We start from the raw sequence: 16295 nt of genomic DNA, 5'->3' as shown, positions 1-16295 counted from the left end.
TCTACATAGCAATCCAGCCATTAATTAAGTGACTCTTCATACATATCCTCCTCGTAGCTCATCATACAATTCAAAATCTGATGATATCTCAGCTCAAGTATTATATGCAGATTATGATAAAACTCAAGACAGATTTGCAAAAGGATAACTAGTCAAGTGTAGTATTTGAATTTCTTATCTTGTAGAGATATACATTTGCTTCCTGGAATTATCATCAAGTGTAATTGTAATTATACATTTATAAATAGAAAAAACTATGGTCAGTAGTGAAAATACTCTGCCAGTTCCAAACTTAGTATGCTTTCTTAAACTCTTTAGGCTAGTCCTACCAATTAATCATTTTCTCGTTTTCATTTTCAACATATGGGAAATGAAAGAAAAGAAATAGGATGCTGTGGCGGGTAATGAGGAACCCAATTTCAGTTAAAAACCAAACAAAATAGTCCAAAAAGAAGGTGGGTCCTTGCAACTGAATAAAGTTTTCATTTAAACTGGACTGAAAGAAATTTTTCCAATTCATTTCTCCATTCAAGTTTATTAATATGACATTTATTCTTGTAGCATGTGATTATCACGTCTTTTTAACATTATTGACAGAGCACGTAATTGACATTTGTCCTTGTAGTACGTATGATGGGTCTGAGAAGGTGCCACCTTCTCGCATTCTATCTCACCATTGAGAAATTCCAAGAGCAAACGCTTCTAGTTAAACTACGATTAGTTAAAACTTTGGAGGTTTTGGAGGATCGCTCTTTGGACAAGGATTTGTATGGGAAGCCTCCTTCTCCTCATGGTGGTAGTGTCAAAATTCAATGCATCGCGTTTCTAAAGTTCAGGAGATATTGCAAATTGAATGTTAGTTCGAGTTTTACTTATTCTTGCTGGGTTGATTCATTGCTTGATGTCATTTGGAGGAAAAGAAAGCCTAGACTTTTTGGTGGGAAACGTAAAGAGATGACTAATATTTGTACAGACATTATCTTGGTGGTTAGAACTTGAGATAAATTATAGTTGTAGTATAATCATTACAGATCTTTAATCAAAGAAATTCTATAATAAAAAAATTAAAAATTAAAAAACCCGGGAGCTCCTGGTGAAAACATTGAGGGAAACATTTTTACAAACATCTTATGTGCATTACATTACATTGTATTAGAGCTTACCTTGAGCAAAGACAATTTTCTTGTGTGGAAGACTTTCAGTTGGTTGACCGTGAGACACAAGAGCGCAAGAGTTCATCAATTAAATAGGTTCACCATGCCAATACGGACGATGAAATTATGATTACAGTGCCGTGCTGTCAGAAAAATTAAGAGGAATTGACAGCCAATGCTTGAGTGGTTCGAGCATGTTTATAGAGACCATGTTGGTAAATTGATGGGATTCTAGAATTGTGTCACAAAAGTATGACAAACTTGGGACCAGAATCCTACCAATTGCATGCTTAGATTGTACCTATTCGAAACCTAAATTTACAGTGAGATAAATTAGGTTTGGATGAAATCTAGATTTTATATTTTGGAAAACTTAAACTAAATTCTAAGGAAATTGAAAGCCTTTTTCAAATACAAGGTTTGGAATTAATTCTTATATTCCTCTTATTCATAGCATATAACACCCCTTTAAATAGAAGATTCATTATATATTACATAGGATAACTAGGATTGAGTCAGTAAGACTCTTACATGAAAATAAAGACAAATCTAAATAAAATAAAACACCGAGAGAGATAGGCAGAGATTTTATTCCCCAGATCAAGGGGATCATAACAGTAGCGCTACAAATTGGACAAGCAATTGAGATAGGATTTTGATTAGGGGTGGCAATTTGTGTTTGCTTGAGTTCGAGTCATATCAAGGGATGTATATAAGATTATATAGGTCAATTCTAACCCGATCCAACCCTAAACAAAAATTGACAGTTCTTATGTTGCGTGTTGAATTTAAGTTGTGTTTAGACATAGATATAAAACTATATAAGTCAATCATAATCGAGATTGGGTTGACACCCCTAATTGAGCATGTTCCTCATAGCAGCATTTGGTAAATATAAATGAATTTTTTTTGTTTGAAGGACCACTCCAAATCGGCATTTATAGGGATCAGGCCACAACTTGGTCAATGAATTGCAGCCAATGTCGAGCCTCAAGGGTCATCTATGCTAAAACATATGCATCCTTAAACCACTGGGTTCCATGGAACAAATTAAAACTTTCCAGTTCGAGTTCTGATTAATGCTTCAAACTCAATCCAATGCAAGAGCTACCTGGGGTTGTAGTTGTTTCAATTTCTACCACAAGTTATGAAGAATTCTTTAACTTTCGTTTTCTTTCAAAAAAGTATTAATGGGAGCTGTCGTACATATTCTTGTCTCTGAACAGAATAGAGATGAACAGACTGAAATCGACATAAATGGCCATTACCAACTTCTCCCATGAAGAGCTCATGCACAAAACACATTCAGGCAAATTAAATGCGTAGCTCTACAATCATGTTCTTGTTCTTTTTTGGAATTTTTTTTTTTTTTTTTTTTTAGCAAAAAGGATAGGCCGAGAGAAACCAATTGTGACTATCCTATCTGGGCGTGACCATAGTAGCATCTACCCACTGGGAGCCGTACATGAGAAGCCTAGACGATGAAAACTGTAGGCGCTCCCTGATCAAGTCCAACTGAGCCATAACTTGACCTAGTCCCACCAAGGTATTAATAGGAATTCAATGCGACTAATACTAATCAGGCATATGTGTGAATTCTCCATTGCAAAGATTCGAACCCACGCCTTAATATGTGCCCTAACCATTTAAGAACTTCCTTGAATCATTGAACCACCACATCGGTGGTCTTGTTCTTTGTTGTATAGTTTGTTTGGTTTTCATATGAAAAAAAAAAAGAAAAAAATTAAAAAAAAGCTAGATATTTTTGCGTGCAAGCTAGGCCTGTTTTAGTTTTAATTTTACGTCTATTATCATTTATGGGCATGAATATTTAGTTGATTATAAGAAGAGTCAAATGTGTCGGTGAGCCTAGGTTAATCCTTTTTGGACACTCAAAATTGGTTGAAAAGTTACCTTCTCCATAGTAACCACTCAGCATCAACAACAAATATCGCTGATAGTTATTTCCTTGTGGTCATGAGTAATTATTGAGTTTTGCAAGACTTTGTAAGTACTCCAATGATAGTGCAACAGATATCTACGTAATTATTTTAAAATGGCCAACTAAGTTATAATTACAGTTTGTTATAATTACTTATAAAGCTCAGTTTTATGATAATTAGTGTTCGTGTGTCGGGTTCGGGTCATGTCAAAATATGAATATAAGATTATATAGGTCAATCATAATTCGACTCATTAATTAAAATTAATTAAACAACTAAAACCCACAAACCCTAATAGAAGAGGATCATATTCAGTTCAAATGAATTAGATAATATCCGATTAGTTATAGTGGAGGGGTATTTTTACTTTTTCACTTTTTGATGGCACAAAGATACCTCTCCACTATAACTAACTAGATATTCAGTTCAAATAAAATGGAGAGGATCCTAATAGCAACCCTAATCCACTTATTTCGTGTTGGATTCGCGAATTGCGTAAAAAAATATTAGTCTTAAATGTTGTATGTCAGATTCAAATTGTATCGAAATATGAATATATGACTATATAGGTCAGAACCCTCAATAACCCTAATTCTCTAATTTCTTATTAGAATCGTGTCAAGTTCACGGATCATCTAAAAAATTGTCATCACTAATCTCATCTCGTAAATATGAAAGTTAATATAATTATCCACCCACTGAATATATACAATCCACCCACCCAATATGAAATATCTTTGGAAGGTGGTGGAAAATCAAGCTACACATGGAAGCATATCTATTAAGGCAAGTTTTTCCTCTACTTTTAAGACTTCAACAATAAAATTTCCACTCATCAGTCGTCAACCTTTCTGGGACTTGTGAAGAAAATGAGTTCAGTACGCTACTCTCAGCCAATTCACAACTGACATTTGCTTTCATAATACTTAACCAAAAATTCTATTAACACTTAATTAATTTATTTTTGCCCCTTTGCTGAGCAATGATGTTGAAGGGGACAGACTATCTAACTTTCCCACTTAAACCAGCACCCATAATAGATAATGGTTAGATGGTAGACGGCAAAAATTCCCATGACAAGGTTCTCTATTATATTCATTTCAGCAAGGGATAATAAATAGCTTCAAAAATATTTATTTATTTATTTATATGGGATTCACATGTTCTATTAAAAATGAAATTAAAAATTAAAAATGTATGTGAGAATCACATGTTTTAAAGCTATATGTTAATTTAATAAACTAAGTTAAAAGAATTAGAAAATTTTTCTCACCTAATTTGGTAGAAAAGTTTATCCTTCTCCTTAATCGGTACTAAATTTTGAAATGAAGGTCTTAGAGTAAGTCCTACCAATTAATCATTTTCTCTTTTTTCATCTTCAACATATATATGGAAAGTGAAGGAAAAGAAAGTAAGTGCTACCAACTTGATGTAGAAACCTAGCAAAATGGTCAATCAAGGAGAGGATACATAAAATTTTTCTTTAAATTAAGTTAGAGATACAGTTTAGTAAACTGAATTTTGTCTTTACTGTATGTGATTCTCACGTGCATTTTTAATAGGCTAAATTTGAAAAAATTTCTTTTATTTACTTTGTAGTAAAACTTTATTACTGTTCCTAAGAGGTAGTTCAATCGGCTGGTGACCACCTAATAAAGCGGATGTCACTAGTTCAAGTCCACCTCCCCCTCTTGTACCAACATTTAAAAAAAATGAAAACTTTATTACCAACCAATCATTTTAAGGAAAAACAATTAATTAATTACATGTGTCTATCAAAACAAGAAAATGCATTATTTACTAGAGGGTCTTTGTCAAAAAAAGAAAAAAAAAAAAAAAAGTAGCACATGTGGATTGTCCATTTTCATACTTCATAGCAAGTAAAGAGGAAGGTGGCATGGGGGCCTCCTTGGTCCTTTCCAACATGAACGTAAATGAGGCTTTATAAGAGCTACAGAAAACTATCTCAGCTTGGAAAGTCCTAGCCATGGAGGGCCCAACTTTGTCTTTTGCTTCTTTTCGAAGTTGATGGATAATCTGATAGGACCGACCAAGGGAGTGTCATAATTAACTATATTAAGTAATTTTTTTTTTTTTTTGGAGTAGTTGATATAAAAAGCTATTTATAATACCGTCGGTCAACATAAAATAAGTGTAATAAATACATTTAATGAGTAACATTACTCATTAGCAATATGGTCCTATGACTCACTCTTCTTTTGACCATTTCATTCTATGATATAATTAGCGGCTCGGATAGGAGCTCATGTAAATGTTGTTCCATTGTAGTGCGATCAGCTAGGTAATTAAGAGAGGTCTTCGATGCGTTCAAACGAATTTTGAATTGTTCAAACACGTACTTAGGCAAGTAAACTCTAGTAGAAGCCTCTCACAATTACAGTTTATCGAGCAAGCTGCAATTCGAATATGAGATTGTAGCCGATCTTGATCCCACCGGCTCTTGAAATGTGTCCGAGTTCAGCTGGTTTGGAAAGCATACGATCATTGCAATCTTAATTGAAAATCATGAGGCAACTTAGTCCTCCTTCATTTAAATATACAACAACTTTTATAGTGTCTTGCTTGGAAGCATTGTCAGTGAGAGGAGCCTTCTTGCTTAAACAATCTCCATGTCTATATGACAGAGACTCACCCATGCCAAAACAGAAAAGGCAAACCAAACTATGTTAAAATATTAGATTAAAAAATGTTATAATTAAAATAAAAAATAAAAAAACATTGTCTATATATTAAATTACTTGCCTCTTTAATAATGCCCTAATATTTTTTATTGTTGTACCTAATCCATAAAATAGTTATTATATCCACTAATATAGTAAAATTTACTTTTTTTTAGGTATTATTAGTCTTTTCATAATACCCAAAAAGCACAAACCAGAAAAAGAAATGCAAGACAGCTGTAAAATGTGGGAACTTGAGAAGGAAGCCCAGATTTGAAGCCCTTTTTTTCAAAAGGGGGTTGCTCAAGTAACCAAACATTAATTAAACAATACAAAAGAATAATTCAAATGGAAAAAATGGTCTTATTCTGAATGAAATGACTTCCTTTTTTTTACTTTGCCATACTAAGAAATGAGATGACTTTCAACATAGAAAAACCTTTAAGCAAAAGCAAGAGGAAGAAAGAAGATATCCAACAAGAAATCAATGCATTTCAGCATCTGGGTACTGTTGCTTGTGCATGGTGTATTTTGGCAATTAAACCTAGAAAAGCAATGGTCACATGTCTTCGAATATTTTGGCATTGATGGTCAAAAAGGGGGTTTTTTTTTTTTTTTTGCTTGTTGATAATGATCAACAACTATTTGTTGTTCAAATTACTGCAAGTTTGGCAATACATGTGAGAGAGTTCACATGAGACCTATCCGTTCGAATAAATGATCGGGCAACTCAAAATTTATTTGATGTGTAGATTCGATGTAAACTCTCTGAAAATTTGTTTAATCTCAATCTATTTTAAATAACCATAATAAAGTTTACATGCATAACTAATCCTAGGATTATATTGTGTTAATGCACAGGTAAACTTCGAGCACCTAAGTTGTTCCTCACTCAAAGGCTAGGTCAATCAAGAAATGTGTTAGCCCACGTTCTATAGGGTACTACAATTTTTATTACAATTTGTTACAAACGGGCGTGGCATTGACACATTAACAACAATCAAAATTAATTGTTTGGTGGTTGATATAGTAAGTTTTACCTGAACTTACAGATTAGCGTGCTAGTTTGCATGCCATTGTCAAGTCGATCACAATCAAATTTAATTATTTAATAGCTGACGTAATAAGTAACACATGTATTGCCGCATCCGTTTATAACAGACATATAATAAAAATTGTATTCCTAGTATCACTCATTAACTCATGGTATTTTTGTGAAAAAATTGGGAGTGATACCCATAATAATCTCAATCTAGTGCTTTTTATAATAAATGATGGTGATCTATAAAAAAAAACAATTAATAAATAATGGTGGTGATCCAAACGTGGTCTGAGAATGCGGCACATATTACTAGCGTAGATTTCGGAGGGGCCCCTCTCTGCCAACTAATGCTGATTACAATATAAAGCGTGGGGCCCAGAGTAGTCATGCTAAAACGACGACGTATGTCTGCCTTTACTAAATACAGTGTTGGGTGTATTTTTAATTTGAAGGTATTTTTGAACTGGATTCACAATAATTACTAATTATGACATTTTTTTTATTTCATAAATTACCAGTTGATTCATTATAAAATGTTTGGACGATGGGACTCTACAAGTTTAAATAGTTGCATGATGTTTTTAAGGGAAAGCTCAATCGGCTGAGAAATATATTTTATGAAGCGGAAGTCACTAGTTTGAATTTTTTCTCTCTCTCTTGTGTGGACACATCAAAAAAAAAAATTGCATGATTGAAGTATCTTAATTTTATTAGATAACATCACGTGAATAAAGATAAACTTTACTCTTTTAATCTACTTTATTAAATTAATACGTGTTTTGAGATTCAAGTTTACAAAAATTTGTTGTCCAAATTACAAATATTACAAATATTAATTTTCTTATATTTATTGTCTGAATTGCTATAATTTGAGAGTATTTAATACTCAAATGAAATTTTAATAAAACATATGATTCTCATGTAATAAAATGGGTTGAATAAATTATCTAAAATCTAATTTAGAGGAAAACTTTATCCTACATATAATTCAATGATGTTTGAATTAAATATGCACGCGAGAAAAACTTTATCGAGTGCCGGTTGTTCATTGGCATCAAAAAAAATTTCAAGAGGTTTGACATGTATTAGTACATGGGTTCAAATCTCATAATGGAAATCTCCACAGTGGCCTAAAATTAGACCAGATTATGACTCAGTTGGACTTGAAAAAACATCTGCCCTTTTCACCGAAGAAAAAAAAAATCATATATTTTGAGCTAAAAAAAAAAAAAAAATCAAAACTTTTGGCATTTTTTTTTTATTATATTGGATTATCAATAACACATTAAAAAAAATATATTCAAATTTCAAAACGTTTGCCTCCAAGGGACTTTGGAGCTTAGCTCCATGGGGGTGTTTGTTAAACCCCCTCACATTCCCCCACATCCACCACACTATTCACTTCATTTTTTTTTCAAAAAAATATTATTACTTTTATATCAAATCACTCACTTTTTATATCCAATCATTTACTTTTTATTACTATTCAAATAAAAAAATCACTACAAAACAAAATTTTTTACTTTTCAATACCACTTTTTCATTTTTCCATACCAATCATTATTATTATTTTTTTAATTCATTTTTTCATGAACAGTACCGTGTAAAATGCACAGTACCGGGGTGTTTAACAAACACACCCCATGAAACTAGTTATAAAAGTGATGTGCCTCCCACTTGGGAGCCACAATTCTTGAATATGAGATAATAAAAAATGATTTTATTCTTTGTCTTGCTTAGACTGCTTTAATTGTTCTTTTCTATCCACCTATTTCTGCTTAAAGAATCAAATATAAAACATCATAAGCTATTGATGAAAAGAAAATTTTTTTTTTTTTTTTTTGAGGTCCTATAGATGGGGATGAACAATTACTCTAAGATTCATTAATTCTAGAAATATCACATGCAACCAATGGTTTACTATTACAACTCAGAGTGAGCTTAGTAATAATAGTATTGGATGTTATACCTGGGAAAAAAAAATTGGATATATTATTAATATTTTCTTCATTTCTGTTGTAAAATTATAATTTTTAGATTATTTGGGATTAAAATTTTAAGATTGTTTTATGGAAAATACTTGAGGTGCTATATTTTCTATTATAACATTTTTACAAATATACTTTGTTGGAACAAGTGGCTCATATTCTACTACTGGCCTATTGGGTGTAATTAGTTTATGTGGGCTTGGGGGCAAATAAGTTGTGGGAGGTAATTTGGAGTTTTCCAAAATACTTACAATTAGGATTTTTTTATAAATATGTTATGTTATAACCTTAAATTATTGAATAGAAAATATAGCCGCACTCTCTTCTGTGGATGTAGGCACATTGCCGAACCACGTAAATCTGTGTCTCGACTCTCTCTTTATCTCACTCTTTTAGATTCCATATTATTCATCATTGTTGTGCACGGTAACAACACACTTTGTTTACATAAGTGCCAAATGGCACAAAATGGGTGAATAAATTAATCAACAAAATTTAGCAAATAAATTTAATTATTTAGCAGCTTATGTTCTCTAAAATTTGATGAAATATATTATGGTTAGAAATCCTATGTAATAGACACTGAAATTGAAATGTAAAAGAAAAAGAAAAAATCTTAGTTTATTCTTCTTAACAGGATCCATTTCTTTTCTCTTTTGTTTTTTTTTTTTTTTCTTAGTTTCATTGAATTAGGGTTTGTTTCCTCTCAACTTCTATATCAAGTTTGTCGTCATATATAACCCCCTTTTCTTTTCTTTTTTTGAAATGTCTAGTGTTCTTTCAACTGTGATGTGGCTTTTAAAATCACAAATAGATTAAAAGTCAATAATGATTCAACGGTAATTTTAAAAGCTACATCACAGTTAAGAGAACGCTAAGAAAACACTAGAAAAACACCTAGCATTTTCCTCTTTTTTGGTACTTAGTGTTTTATTTTCTACTTTTTCTTCAATTATAATAAGGAAAATAGAATCTATTATAGATCTCATCCATGCAGAAGCCTAGAACATTAGAACAATCATAAAAAAATGTAAGGCTAATAAAACTGTGAACTTGACATAAAATTAGTGGGTTGGAATTAATTAGTCGGGTCCATTTAATTAAATGGGTCAAGTTAATACTAACTTTTTATTGTTTTATATTTATTCCTCGACACGACCTGTATCTAATATACAATATTTAGTATTGGCAATTTGTGACACAGTCTATAAATCCAACATAAATCCAATACAAAACCAACAAATTATGATTAATAAGTCCGACGGATTAATTAAATAAGTTGTGTCACATTCATACGAACCAAACAACACTATTTTTTTTATTATTATTATTTTTCTTTCTTGTAAACAAACAACACTAATTTTCACTCCTTGTAAAATCCTCCAAAAGTCCAACCGAGAGATTACCAGAGACCAGAGTTGCCGAGATTTTTTTTTTTTTTTTAAAAAAAAAAAAAAATTAGCCGAGATTTTCGCTCCTTATCTCTCACGAGAAGCAATCAAACCCCTCTGCTAATGCTAATGCAATCATTAGCAGACTACTAAGCACAAAATTCATTCTTTAAGAAGAAATTCCAAAACTCTGTCATTTTCGTTATGCAAATAATGCAATTATTTTGCTTCACAAAGTCTGCGTCTTCTTTTCTTTTCTTTTTATCTTTTATCTTTCATCTTTTTTAGCACTTTTTCTTGTAGCAAATCTCTCTTTGAATCCAAGTTTCATCCACATCTGGGCTTCGTTCAAATTCAGTCTTCCTACATTTCTTTTACCACTCATCCACTGATTTGCTTTTGTGGGGTAGTCATCAAATCTTTGATTTAGAGTCCCTAAATATTGATTCTTTGATTTTCATGTCATGTCTCTTTCTTGTAGTTCGCATTTCTTTTCCAGCTTCATTATACCCAAACCTACGCATTCCATTGGTAGATTAGAGTATTAAAGTCTTGGAACTTTGGGTTGGGTAGTTTTATTCTCTCATAAAACCCCACTCCTTCAACCAAGTGGGTTTTTTTTCTTTTCTTCTTTTACTCTTTCTTGTTTCTTGTTTTGGGGGTGGCATTTGATGAGTTCTTCTGGGTTCTTGTTTCTTGAGGAAAACTAAGGAGAAAATGAGATCATATACTTCATTTCTGCTTCTGTGTCTGATATCTGGGCTTCTTTTTGTGAAATGTGATTCCTTTGGATCATATGAAGGTACGCGCTCTTTTGTTTAGTAACCTTGTTTCTCAGATCTTTATTTCTTTGTTAAGATCCGTTTGGTTGCTGAGAAAACGTGCGGATGAGAAACTCAAAGTTGCCAATGCGTGTTCTGAACTTCATTTAGAAAAGAAACTTAGCTCGATAAGCGCGTGAAACTTTAAAAGTTGGTTTTAAGTTTCAGAGTTTGACTAACTTTTCTTTTCCTTTCCTACTTTTTTCTTGCTTACCAAAGGGAGCTTTAGTGTTCTTGAAGTAGTCTGAGCTTAATTGTGGAATTCAAAAATTAATGTACAATATTGGTTACTGTTTTGGGATAAGTCTTGGATTTTGTTGTTGATATTTTACTAGATTTGCTTAACAAAGAATTAAAGAGACCAAAAATACTGCATTCATTACTTAATTTCTACTTCAAATAAATTCTCTTACTGGGAACTCTGGGTTTTGCGCAGTTGGAGCCCTTACAACCTTTAAGGAAGCTATATATGAAGACCCACTTCTGGTTTTGTCCAACTGGAACACCCTAGATCCAGATCCTTGTGACTGGAATGGCATTTCTTGTACTGGGCAGCGGGACCATGTTATAAAGCTGTAAGATTTCACCTGCCTATCTTAGCGCACAGTCACATAATATTCTATTCACAATTAAATCCATCTGATGGTAGATATGACCTGTGTTTCTTTCGGCTAATTTGCCCTAACCATTTCATAATGGAAACCTGTTTTGCAGAAACATTTCTGGCTCATCCATAAAGGGCTTTCTGGCCCAAGAATTGGGGCAACTCACCTATTTGCAAGAATTGTATGCTTTTGCTTTTGCATAATCGAACAGAAGTTCCTTCTTTTTCTTTTTTGACAATATGAGGGTTGAAGCTGAATTTGATGTACTGGTGTTTTGTAGGATACTGCATGGGAACTATCTGATTGGCATAATACCTAAAGAACTTGGCATGTTGAAATCCCTCCGGGTTTTGGATTTGGGGACAAATCAACTGTCGGGTCCAATTCCTCCAGAGATTGGAAATTTGACTATTCTTGAGACATTGTAAAATGATTTTGGCTTTTTATTTTGCGTGATTGACTTTAGCGTTAAGCTCTTTTTGCTTCTCTGACTTAATTAACTTTTGTTGTTTCAGAAACCTTGGGTCAAATGGGTTGACTGGTAGGATACCTCCTGAGCTTGGCAATATGAAAAATCTCAAGAAAATTTGGCTGGATAGGAATAAGCTTCAAGGATCTCTTCCTGTTGTGGGCAATCAAGATTTTTCATCTAACAAGACTGGAAAGTAAGTAGTAGATTCTTGCAGTGGAAATGTTTGATTAAGTTCTGCAGATGATACCCCTTTTAATATGCAATTTTGGTTGTGGATGTGTGTATTTGTGCAAACTTTTGAAAGGTGTGTGAAGATGGTTACAAACAAATATTAGATGAATTGATAAACTGATCATACAAAGTATGCATTGTATAATCTGCTTCCTTGAAAATGGTTAAAACTTCAATGTGCACATATAATATAGGTAGCTCATAGTCAGGCAGGATAGCCCCACCGAATATTTCTATTCAATCATTTAAGTATATGGCAAGTTTCACCTGTTAGACAGGATTGATGGTTAAAAGAGTAAGTCAAGGACAGAAGAAGTGTACACAATTCATAGCCATTGGTGTCATGAAAAAGGTTATACCATTTAATTAGATTCTCTTATCATTTTTGTAAATTTAGCCTATTTGTTTCATGGTGACTTAACTTGTATATTGGATGCTGGGATAAAAATAATGTCAAGCGTGTGTAAAAAAGGCTGCTGAGTCCATAATTTTGTACCCATTAGTATCATAGGGTCAATTAAGCTAATCAAAAAGATTCTTTCTTATTGTTTTTGTATTTTTACTTCATTTTACATTTCATGAACATCTTTGGCATTGGATGTGGCAAACTGTTGTGGCTTTTGAATGTGAATTTTCAAATTTATATACTATTATGGTGTTCTAATATGGAGAGAAGTCAATGGGGCTTCATTTAGATTTGGCATTTAATGTGATCATTTGGAGATATTGAGTTGCTTATATATATATTATTGAAGGTTTTGATTTTATTAAGCGACTCTCATGTACTTCATTTCTTCTTCAGGTATGCGGCAAACGCAATCTCAACTGGCTTTTGTCGCTCAACTCAGTTTATTGTTGCGGATTTCTCTTTCAACTTCTTGGTTGGGAGCATACCTAAGTGCTTGGAATATCTTCCAAGGTTCCTTTTGCTAAGCCTTTCTCATACTTGCTTCTTGCTTAGTAAATCTTCCTTTACTTGATAACTTTCATGCAGGTCAAGCTTTCAAGGGAACTGCCTCCAAAACAAAGATCCCAAACAGCGTTCAACCTCGCAATGTGGTATGTACGACGAGATTTTCCTTATGGGATACTATCTAGTGGTGCAAGTATAGATGCACATAAGTTTCAGCAAACAGTAAATGCAAAATGAAGAAGAAAACCTTGGAGTTTTAAAATTGATGACAAGTATATTATGCTTAGTTCTAATTTCTAAGAGTATATTACGCAATTAAAGCTCAATTTGGGGTTGCAAAAGGGCTTACATAAGTTTCCACACCAGAACTGAACTCATTCTTACAGTTACATTTGTAATTTGAAATTCATCCACCTATAATGTTTCTGTTGGCCAAAAAAATTACATTCCTAATCATGTGTGGCCTGTGACCATTAATTCATTTCCAATTACTATATTTGGTAGTGACAGTAATCCTTTTGTAGGTGGCGTTCCACCCGCTAAAAGCCATCCTGGAGCCAACTCGAAGCACCCGCCACCTGAATCTGGATCCAAACATCAGGGGACTTCAAAACCTGCCTGGCTTTTACCTCTAGAAATAGCGACAGCAACCATGGTGGGTTCACTCTTTCTGGTTGCTATTCTTACCGCTCTTCAGAGGTGCAATAGCAAATCTTCCATCATAATCCCCTGGAAGAAATCATCAAGTGGAAAGGACCATGTGACTGTATCCATAGGTTGGTTTCGTTAACTTATATTACCTCTGCCTCGATGCATTTGAAGTTTTAGAAGTGTACTGGTAAAAAATATATTGGTTAATTTGGCGGGTTTTTCTTACAGATTCTGAAATGTTGAAAGATGTAGCAAGATACAGCAGACAGGATCTAGAACTTGCCTGTGAAGACTTCAGCAATATTATCGGCTCCTCGCCAGACAGTGTGGTCTACAAAGGTACAATGAAAGGTGGGCCTGAAATTGCTGTGATATCCCTCTGCATCAAAGAAGAGCATTGGACAGGCTATCTCGAGCTCTATTTTCAGAGAGAGGTACAAATTATTACGGCAAAACACTGCAGCCTAAATCATTTAATGATACATACTAATCACAGCATGTTAGAGTTGGCAAATTGAAAACAAACAAGTTCAAGAATCTTTCACTTGTAATGTCATTCAGGTGGTTGATTTGGCAAGATTAAATCACGAGAATACAGGAAAACTACTTGGCTATTGTATGGAGAGCACTCCATTTACAAGGATGCTGGTTTTTGAATATGCATCAAATGGAACACTGTATGAACACCTACATTGTAAGTCAATTTTCTTTATTGTGACATTTTTCTACTCTAACCCACTCCACTGGAAACTTAAATCTATTACATGCTTCCTCAGATCATATCTGAGCATTTATCTTCTATTGCAGATGGAGAAGGATGCCAATTTTCTTGGACTAGGCGTATGAAAATTGGTATTGGCATTGCACGCGGACTCAAGTATCTTCACACAGAACTTGAGCCACCATTTACCATTTCAGAGTTGAATTCTAGTGCCATATATCTTACAGAAGACTTTTCTCCCAAGGCATGTGCGAAGCCTTTCTTTTTTAAAAAAATAATAATAATAATAATAATCCATTGGAAAAGAATTGGAAAAATTAACGAGTACTTACACCCCCCTCTTTGTAGTCTAAGATCTATCTGTGTCTTTATCAGAATGAATATTATTATGGCTGTTTCCCTTATTTTTAGGTAGTGTGGTTTTTTACGACTGGTGAAAATATCATGGTAAAGCTTCAAAACCTCATAGAAAATTCTGACTTCTGAGATCATCTTCATTTCAACTGCAGCTAGTTGATTTTGAATGTTGGAAGACAATTCTTTCAAGGTCAGAAAAGAACGCAGGTGCTATTGGCAATCAAGGTGCTATCTGTGTTCTTCCAAATTCCCTAGAGGCGCGCAATCTGGATGTCCAAGGCAATGTGCATGCTTTTGGTGTGCTTCTACTGGAGATAATAAGCGGGAGACCTCCAAATTGCAAGGAGAAAGGGTGCTTAGTAGAATGGGTAAGAAACTTTCTGAATTATGAATGTATGTCAAAAAACTTACTTTAAAAGGGGATCTAAAGGGTTGGCGATAAAGCTTATAGTTTATATAAGGCTGTCAATTTTTGACACGACGCGCGAACCCAATACAAAATTATTGGGGTAAGATTAAGGAGCTAACCCGTTTGATTAAATGGGACGGGTTAGGGTTGACTTATATAATTTTATATTCATGCCTCGACATGACTCGAATCCTATACGCGACATTTAGGGTTGATAATTTTTTATACGAATTATGAATCTAACACGAAATTAGCGGATAAGAGTTGAAGGGTCTCACTTGTTTAATTAAATTGGTTGAATTAGGGTTTACCTATATAGTTTTATACCCATGCATTGACATAATTCAAACTCAACACGCAAACATGAATTGCCACTCTTTAAGTTTATGAAAGTTGATGCACAAAAACTCAAGTTTTTCTCTGTTGCAGGCTAAGGACTATCTTGAACTACCAGAAGTTATGTCTTATGTGGTGGATCCAGAGTTGAAACATTTCAAATCTGATGACCTCAAAGTTATATGTGAAGTAGTAAATCTTTGCATCGATCCAGACCCCAGCAAGCGGCCGTCCATGAAGGAAGTGTGTAACATGTTAGAGAGCAGAATTGACTTATCGATATTGGTTGACTTCAAGGCGTCTTCATTGGCTTGGGCTGAGCTTGCACTTTCATCCTAAATGAGTTGAAGCAAACACACTGTAAATCAAGAAGTATACAATTGTAGTACCCTTTTCTTCCTTTTTTTATTTTTTATTTTTTCCCACTAAGATTTTCCTTCTGTGTTCCTTGTAAATGCTTGCTTGCAAGAAAAGTAAAGCTTGATGTCTGACAAGTCTCTTGTATAGGAATAGCTGACTAGTAAAGTGCTGAGATTAATTGAATCACAATCTTGTTAAGGGAACTGCTTTCTGTACTTTA

At 33.6% G+C, this 16295-nt stretch overlaps 1 protein-coding gene across 1 annotated transcript; it reads left to right on the top strand.

The window, feature by feature from the left end:
- Nucleotides 1-10392: 10392 nt before the first annotated feature.
- Nucleotides 10393-16295, top strand: LOC132175728 (probable LRR receptor-like serine/threonine-protein kinase At1g63430). The gene is made up of 13 exons (XM_059587756.1): nt 10393-11001; nt 11457-11595; nt 11735-11806; nt 11906-12049; nt 12141-12290; nt 13131-13247; nt 13323-13387; nt 13766-14017; nt 14121-14326; nt 14454-14586; nt 14700-14857; nt 15123-15338; nt 15809-16295. The coding sequence occupies exons 1-13, from the start codon at nt 10917-10919 to the stop codon at nt 16052-16054; spliced, it is 1983 nt and encodes a 660-aa protein (XP_059443739.1). The 5' UTR covers nt 10393-10916; the 3' UTR covers nt 16055-16295.

Source organism: Corylus avellana, chromosome ca3, assembly GCF_901000735.1.
Source record: "Corylus avellana chromosome ca3, CavTom2PMs-1.0".
NCBI lineage: Eukaryota > Viridiplantae > Streptophyta > Magnoliopsida > Fagales > Betulaceae > Corylus > Corylus avellana.
This window is presented reverse-complemented; position numbering and strand designations above follow the sequence as displayed.